This window comes from Nicotiana tomentosiformis, chromosome 12, assembly GCF_000390325.3.
Source record: "Nicotiana tomentosiformis chromosome 12, ASM39032v3, whole genome shotgun sequence".
In the NCBI taxonomy this organism is placed as follows: Eukaryota; Viridiplantae; Streptophyta; class Magnoliopsida; order Solanales; family Solanaceae; genus Nicotiana; species Nicotiana tomentosiformis.
In genome coordinates this window covers 5,670,523-5,679,327 of record NC_090823.1, presented here as the reverse complement: position 1 = coordinate 5,679,327, position 8,805 = coordinate 5,670,523, and the positions used below count along the sequence as shown (strand labels likewise).

Here is an 8,805-nt window from a genome sequence, read left to right as displayed (position 1 = left end):
AAAGATGAGTGAGAAGGTGACAAGAATAGGTAAGGCCTCGGGATTAAGCCCATCAAAATAAGAGAGCCGATGGTTTTCGTAAGTTATAGAAAGCTCAGTATAGCTTGAATTGACTTGGAGGAGTCTAAGATTACGAGCAATTAGAAGAGATGAAATTATGCCCTGGTATTAGAATAAGGGTGTAATTGTGATAGATAAGAGGATGATGTTTAGGCCTTTGATGGAGTAATGATTCTGAGAAAAAAGGATTTCATGAATTGCACTAGATTAGAACCCATATGATGAATCACGTTGGGATGATTTGAAATAAAGTTATTGAAGTATAGTATTGTCCCTAGGTGGATCAGGCAAATCACTTCAAATGTTCCCCGATGAGACGTGAGCCCTAGTGACAAGGTATTACGTAAGAGGTTTCAAGTTATCAGTGGTAGATTATAGATCAATATTAAGGTGAATTGACAATAGATGGGTAGAGGTTCCAAAGTATGGGATGAGATTAGGCCGTCATAATTAAGATGAACGGTAATTAGGAAGCATTAAAGGACTTAGATTTATACATATACGATAAGCAACGAGAGAGTAACCTTGAGTTGGGTAGCAGACCTCAGAAACAATAAACCGAAGTAAGAGTTATGGTATATATGGAGGAAAAAGGAGATAAGAGTCGCATAGGCACTTACAAGGTCAGTGTCGTACATGCTACATGATAAAAGGTAGAAACAGTTACGAGATTGAAAAGATTTCGACCACAAGTTGTGGTGTGAGAAAGAGGCCTAAAGGGGGGAATGCCCTGGCATTTGAATTTATTCACAAAACAGTTGCCTAGATAGTAAGGAGAATATTAAAGTATTCATAAAAGCTATAGGTTATGAGACTGATATGCGCATCAGTCAACATTCAAGGACGAATGTTCCAAAGGAGGAATAATGTTACACCCCATAGAGAGATATTTGCAGTTTTGCGAGACTGCGCAGACTGCATAGGTGACAAGTAGATGGGTCACTAAATCTTTTTGAGCAATACCTTTCGTGTGTTCTATGAGGTCTTTTTGGGGAATATTATATACCAAATTGAAGTTCTTGGAATTTAGTTTCTAACGCCTTTAATCGTTCATTCATACGACATCTGAATAAAAAGATATAAGCGTTGGAAGAAGGGCTAATGTTAGGGTGCCAAGTAGCACCTTTTTGACCTTTCAACAAAATTGATATTTATATCCCTTATGTCGTCTCTTTTCTTCATTTTTCCAGAAACCACGACCAAATAAGACCCATAAACTTATCCTTAAGCTCTCTACAAGGGTTTCAAAGAAGATTAACATCACGGGTACGAAATTAAGAAGCGATAACATTAGAACGATCCCTACGACGCAAGTATCGCTATATCGCCTCTATTTTTCTTTGTAGTTTGAGTTTTGGAAGGTATTTAACAGTTAAGAAAATGACTACTTTCTGTATTTAAAATTTTAAATATCAAGGAAGTTTGATAAATTTGTTTCCTAATAGTTAGAACTCACGGGACGGTGATCGGAAGCCGTGAGTTCGAGTTATTCGACTTGTAGTGGACTGTTTTGTGGGTTGTTTCATGTTGTTTAGGGGATGTCTATTTTGCTACTGTTTAATGGAGTTTTGGAGGAGAAATTGTGTGGATAAACAACACATAATGGCAAAATAGTGGATTAGTCATTCTTTGTAACATTTTCGAGGTGCTTGACACTACTATAATTATCGTTTTGGGTATAAAGTGATTGGGGTGTGTTGGGATGTTGTAAGCTAAATATAACATGGATTTTGACTTGAATCCACTGTATGTGGTAATTATATTGTGTTCTTGAATGTTCTTAAGGTTATCTTGATGTTGATTAAGTTAAATGGATGGGCTGGACATGAACTAGTGAATAAAGTTACTAATTGAGGACAATTGGAGTTATGGATTATTTTCTTTGTTATAATTATATGGTATAAAGCTGGAATCATTGATGAATGACTTCATTATCATGTTAATGATATTTTAAGTTAAATTAAGAAGTCTATAAGGGGTGATATGGGGTATACAGGTTTCAATCGGAGTTTGCCACTTGTCGTGAAGTATTTGTGACTTGTTGTTGTTATATGGTGACTTGTTATTGATAATTATGTATTTTTGGATTTATCTGGTCATTGTTGTTGGCATATGGTATTGGAGAAGGCTCTTGTTACAGAGGAGATGCTGCCCAAATTTATATAAGTGATCTACTAGTTTAAGTTGCGGACTTAGCCTTTACTTAACACGGATTTTTGAATCTCTTTATGCTATGGTAGATTGAGTTGAGTTGTTTGAAGAATTGCTTGGAAGGTATTAAGGACTCAATGGAGTTAAGGTATGTTAAGGATATCCCTTCTTTCCTTTTAGCATGATACATATGATGCAACGAAACGAGCAAGGACGCAACTTTCACAAATGATTCTATTCTTAGAAGTACTAGTGGTGCCTATGTTCTTGATTCCCCATGTGTCCTATTATTCTATCGTTTGTTCATGGGTATCAGAAAATACGTAATTTGATAAAGTTTATTTCATGATATTAATCGAAGGCATATTGATCTCATGACATTCCGAGAGATCTTATTGACTTACTTCATTATGCATTGCATTCATTTATACATGTATATTGACCCATGACCAGATGATGTTATATACACGTATAGTCTATGTGTATGGGGTATGGGGAAAGGTTATGGCGTTATGTACGCATCACCACTTGATCAGCTGGTCTACGTTGATGATTTCGGCCACAGAGGCCGAGATGATATGATAGGATGCCCTTAGAGGCTTAATGATATTATGTACGCACATATCTATGCATGATGTGATGTTTATACGCATATGCATGACATTATAAATGTTTCATGATTCACAGAGCTATTCAGACTTACAGGTTGAATTCTTTACTTCATGTTTCTTTCATATCTTTTATATACTGCTTTCATGCCTTACATACTCTGTGCTTTATTTGTACTGACGCTCATTTTGCTTGGGGACGTTGCGTTTCATGCCCGTAGGTCCCGATAGACAGGTTGAGAATCCTCCTAGTAGGCTATCAGCTCGGCGGAAGGTGTTGGTGCACTCCACTTGCTCCGGAGTTGCCTATTTGGTCAATATAATTTGGATATGTATTGATTGGTATGGCGGGCCCCTATCCCAACCATTATGGCATTTATGTACTCTTAGAGGTTTGTAGACATATCTCATGTATATGGATACTTGTACGACCTTGTCGGCCTATGTTTTGAGTTTACAAATGATCATGCCGGTCTTATAGGCCCGTATGACACATGTATAAGTTTGTATTCCATGTTGGGTCATCCTATGTCGAGTATTCCCTTATGTTTTATTCTGGTTATATCATGACGACCCTTCTTGCCCATTTACCTATGATGGTTTGATAAGAAAGATATGTTACGTTGATACTCGGTTAGGTAAGGCACCCGGTGCCTGTCGCGGCCCATCGGTTTGGATCGTGACAGCTGGTCTGAGGAACTACATTGGGCAGAGAACTGGGCTACAAATAAGAGTGCAAAAGCCGAGTTATTCAAAATGGTGTTAGCAGGTTGCGTGTATTTTATATGGCAGGAAAGGAATGCAAGACTCTTTTAAGTCAAGTCGAGGAATTGTGAGACACTTACCAAACTAATTGCACAAGAAGTGCATTGTCGAGGCAATAGAAAGATAGAGAAAATTCTGAACAGTTTGGATTACGATCCGATGTAATAGTCGTTTGGTTCTTACAGGGCGCTAGAAGGAATGTATAGGGGGAGTGGAAGGGTAGTACAGTACAGCTTTTGGATATGACAAAGCTCTACGGGTTTTACTTTAATTTGTAAATATTTTCCTGGTATATATAAAACTTTAATTACCAAAAAAAAAACATTCAACATTTTAAAAATATTCACATAGCTAAATAGAGAGTACGAATTTATAGACCGATTGACTTTCTAATATTACAGTAACATAATGAAGTCATTATGAACTTAGAATTAGAACCAGCCTCGATATTTACTACTTTCCCTACAAGTTTTAAAAAATTTAAAAATACAAATAAAGAACAAAAACAAATAAGATAAAGGAGTTTTGACTTTTTGTTTTTCTTAAAGCTCACGTCTGCTTATTTCTCTAAGCAACCACACACAAGTTTTCCCAATATAATACTTGGAAAAACTATTTAGGGAATTTGGATAATAATTAAAGATTAGTCCACATACATTATATTTATTTATTTATTTAATTATTTATACATAAGAGTTCTGAAACAAAGCAAAAGCAAAAGCAAAGCCTATTTATTCAACAATCAACTCATCCAATTTTCGTATCTTATTTCTCCTTTTCCCCTTTCTTGTTCAATCATTCTTCACAAAAAGGTATAATCTTTACTCTCTTTAATTGTTATTACTCCTATTTTTCTTTTTATGTTTTTTTTTCTAGTTTTATTTTGCAAATATTTCATTATTTGTTTATGGATTGGCATAGAACTAATTTGGAATTGAGGTTTAATTTGATTTATTGAGTTCAAAATTCTTGCTTTATCAGTTGGATGTTTTTTTTTGGGGCTAGACTTTAATGTATTACTTAATTTCTGGAGTTATTTTTGAAGCAGCAAAATCAGATTTTTGATGGTCTTATTAGCTTTGTATCGGTTTATTTTCTCCCAAATTTTTAGGTGTTTATTTTTTAGTTTCTGTTTTGTAGGGAACTATGGGTTGTATCTTTTTTATTTTAATATTTTGGGTGGAAGAAATTGGCTTTTCAGGTTAAAGGGTATGTCAGTTTAACATAAAGATTTTTGCTCTTTTGTGGTCTTATTAGCTTTGTATCATTTTATTTTTTTCCCAAATTTTTAGGTGTTTATTTTTTTTGTAGAAAAATATGGGTTGTATTTTTTTTTTTTCGGTCGAAGAAATTGGCTTTTTTGGTATAACGGTATATCAGTTTAACATAAAGATTTATGCTCTTTTGTTGGTTGAATTCAGGCAGATATGGTAAAGAGTTCATTCAAGCAAGAACATGATCTTGGTTTGTATTGAACTTCTGTTTTGTGGCTTTAGTTATTATGCCTTTTTTTTTTCTTTTTCCAAAACATGATTAGGGTCATTACTGGCATCTGATTCTGTATGCAGAGAAGAGGCGTGCTGAAGCTTCTAGGATTAGGGAAAAGTACCCCGATAGGATTCCGGTGAGAATTAAGTTTTAACTGGAATTTTTATTGCATATATAGATTAAATTTTGTTTTCTAGCTGCTTGGTTCAATGTGAATGTAATTACTTATGTAAGTGATTTGATGGAGTAAAGTATTTTGAATAGTTGCAGGAAAGTAACAAATAAGTATGATGTTTATGGTCGGTATTTGTTTTAATGGAGTTTGTTAAATCGCTGTCTGTTGATCTTTTAGTGTGCAGAATGCACGATCCGTGACAATAATCTTCTATGGCCATCTAGTGGAGACTTTTGTCTGGCGTCTAATCCTAGATTGTCGTGGAAATTATTCCAATTGTTTTCGATTGGAATACCTATATGTTCTTCGAATATTCAGTGTCAGTTTTCAGCTACCTTTTTGGTTTTCTGGTTACTCCTACCTAATTAAAGCGATTTCTGATACAATTCAAATGAGTAAATTTACATAGTGTTCAAATTAGCTGCTGGACTTCCTTTCTTAGTTTGCTATTGCCTTAAGTACTAATTATGTCTAGCACCAGTGCAGTCTTACTGTACGAAACGAATGTTGTGGTCGCCCTCCAATTTGCCTTCTTCCTTTTTATTTCATTTTGGGGAAGGTGTTGTGGACGGGTGGTACTTTTGTGAGTTCGAAATTGCTGTTATTGTATTAATGTTATGCAAAGGTGTGCATATCTTGTTTGTTCCGACTCCTGAGGAAATAAAATGCACCTCATAGTGAGGAATTTGACAAATATAAAGTTGGCTAGAACTTATCTTTTTTTTCTTTTCTTTTCATACAGCAACTAATGCTTGCATTAGGGTAGGCTGTCTACATCACACCCTTTAGGGTGCGGCCCTTCCCAGGACCCTGCGTGAATGCGGGATGCTTTGTGCACCGGGCTGCACTTGGCCCTTTACAATATCCTTAGGAATAGCCTAACGTTCATTGGCGGGTGTGAGTGTATTTGCCAGTTAGCTAATCTCATAGACCTAAATTCCACCTTTAAGATGTGATACAATGCAGAAATCCAAGTAATAAAGTTATGGAGTGGAAGTTTTGATAAGCATTAATACGAAAACATATTACGAGATGGTGCATGGTTAAACATCAATGAACAACCTGGAAAGTGAAATGTTCCCTCCATCCCATTTTCATTCATCTAGTTTACTTCATGGAGAATTGAGTTTGAAGTTTGAACGAGTCATTATATATGATTACTAAACATATGGTAAAATAATAGTTGGAAGATGTGAAAAAGATATAAAGATGTCACATTAAATTCAAAGTAGAGTAAAGTCTTTATAGTAATTGTTCTTTTGGAAGACTCTTGATGTTTCCATTTAACGGAATTTATGACCACTGCTGATGCCTAACTGCATTTTGAAAGGGCTTAGATTTTGCTCTGGGAAGATTTTGTTCTTATAATTATAAGTCTAGAAACAACCTTTCTACCTGCATAAGTTAGGGTAACGTCTGTGTACACACTACCCTACCTGCATAAGTTAGGGGTAAGTCTTGGAAACAGCCTTTCTACCTTGTTGTTATTGTTGTAATTATAAGTCTATATCTGATGCATATCAACGAGCAATGCTTAGAATATGATGCATTACAAAATACATGATCATTGTTCTGAATCATCTCTATGTACAACAGGATTTGGGCTTCTCATGTTTGGTGGAGTAGTCAATTTGGCTCAACTATTGCTGCTTTAATATTTTATTCTCTTTGCGTAGCTTGTGTGCTAATATCTCCAGTATTCCGCTAGGCTTCTCTTGACTCTGTTTTCTTGACTCTGTTTTTATGATGTGCAGGTCATAGTTGAAAAGGCTGAAAAGAGTGATATTCCCAACATTGACAAGAAAAAGTGAGCACTCATCAATTATTAGTGATCTTTTTCTCATTATATAGAGATCTAAACGCTACATCATGCTGTAAATATTTGTTCCTGTTTCTTTTGTTAGTTACGTGCCCTTTCCCCAAAACTTGGTCCTACTTTCTCCTACCTTGCCATAAACTTTTAGTTTTGCCCCAGGAAAGTAGCGATTCTTGGTAACATTTATGTAGTGTATTAACAGAACCTATCATAAGCACCGGTTTGGCTAAATAACAACGGCTTCACCACCAAACTAATGCATAATATCTTAGCATCTGGTTTTGTTACTAGGAAAAATCTTATTCATGTTTCCTAATTGACGAAATTGCAGGTATCTTGTCCCAGCTGACTTAACAGTGGGGCAGTTTGTCTACGTCATTCGCAAAAGGATTAAATTGAGTGCAGAAAAGGCAATATTCATATTTGTTGACAATGTCCTACCACCAACAGGTGAGTACCAATAACTAATCTATTAGTACTACATCTGTTTGTTCAGGTTGCCAAAGCAATTGAGAAATATGTTTCTCGAATTCTTTAAAGATGTCGCACCCGTATCGGATTCTCCAAAAGTTTGCATTTTGTAGGCAAATTCAATAAGAGAATTCGACACGAGTGCGACAACTTTGATGTAGGCTGTCTATATCACACCCCAAGTCCTTCCCCGGACTCTACGTGAACGCAGGATGCCTTGTGCACCGAGCTACCCTGCCCTAATCCATATCTACTTTAGAGACTTACCTGTAATTGATTTTTACGTGACCGTCAGTGTAAAAATTCTCTAGATTGTCAATGTAAGTAGTGAAACTCCTTTTCTTTTTAGAAAAAAGAAAATCTGAAATCACAAATTGTTTGCGTTTTGCAGGTGCGATCATGTCATCAATCTATGAAGAGAAAAAGGATGAAGATGGTTTCCTCTATGTTACCTACAGTGGTGAAAACACATTTGGCGACCTCAACTTGGTGTAACTTTCATGGTAACAACTTGCTGTCATTTTCTTAACGTTCTCTTCGCTGTCCATCGAAGCTGCTGTGTCCTGCTAATATTCAGTTGTTGCCTCCATCTTGTATAGGTTTTAATAATATTACAAATTTGTATATAACCTATAACTGTGTATAGTTCAAGAAAATCAAATGCCAGGATCTTCTGGCAACTGATCTTGATAACCAGTCGGATTCAATCTCATTAACAATGGTATATTGGTATTATTGTTCTGGATCAGTATCTTTGATTTGATGACATAAATATACAGCATCATTTGGTCCAACCCCAAAATAGATAGCTTATCCTCTCTTTTTCACTCCATTTAGTTGTTGACATTGCGAAGGTAGAGATGCTTTTCCACTACTGGTCTAGTCGAAAATAGTCTCTATACCTTCGCAAGTTAGGGCTAAGGTTGCGGACACAATACTTTTGACAAACCCTACTTGTAGGATTATACTGAGTTTTTTTTGTTGTTGGCTGTTTTTGACATTGTGAACGAATCTGCTCTAAATAGGAACGGGTTATATTTCAAGATGTGTTACTCCCTCTGTCCCATTTTATGTAAAAGGATTCCAATATGTCTCATTTTATTTAAAGGGATTCCGAGTGTGAGTTGAAGTACCTAACTTTCGGTATGAAGTGGAACATGGATTTCCTTCAAATTTAGAATATATACATTGAAAACTACATAAAAAGTATTATAAATTGACATAGTTAATGATTCAAGAAAAGAAAAAATATATTTGAGAGAATCATATTA

At 35.6% G+C, this 8,805-nt stretch overlaps 1 protein-coding gene across 1 annotated transcript; it reads left to right on the top strand.

The window, feature by feature from the left end:
* Positions 1–4,272: 4,272 nt before the first annotated feature.
* Positions 4,273–8,282, top strand: LOC104117639 (autophagy-related protein 8f). Its single transcript, XM_009628711.4, has 6 exons — positions 4,273–4,396; positions 5,006–5,048; positions 5,153–5,208; positions 7,002–7,054; positions 7,395–7,513; positions 7,926–8,282. Exons 2-6 carry the CDS (start codon positions 5,012–5,014, stop codon positions 8,027–8,029), a joined length of 369 nt encoding a protein of 122 aa, XP_009627006.1. The 5' UTR covers positions 4,273–4,396; positions 5,006–5,011; the 3' UTR covers positions 8,030–8,282.
* The last annotated feature ends 523 nt before the right edge of the window (positions 8,283–8,805 follow it).

Excerpts from the sequence above, each read along its gene's own strand:
- LOC104117639 (XM_009628711.4), top strand. The coding sequence starts at position 5,012 with ATGGTAAAGAGTTCATTCAAGCAAGAACATGATCTTG. Across the intron at positions 5,209-7,001 it reads AGTACCCCGATAGGATTCCG|GTCATAGTTGAAAAGGCTGA; the intron begins GTGAGAATTAAG and ends TATGATGTGCAG. Across the intron at positions 7,514-7,925 it reads CAATGTCCTACCACCAACAG|GTGCGATCATGTCATCAATC; the intron begins GTGAGTACCAAT and ends TGCGTTTTGCAG.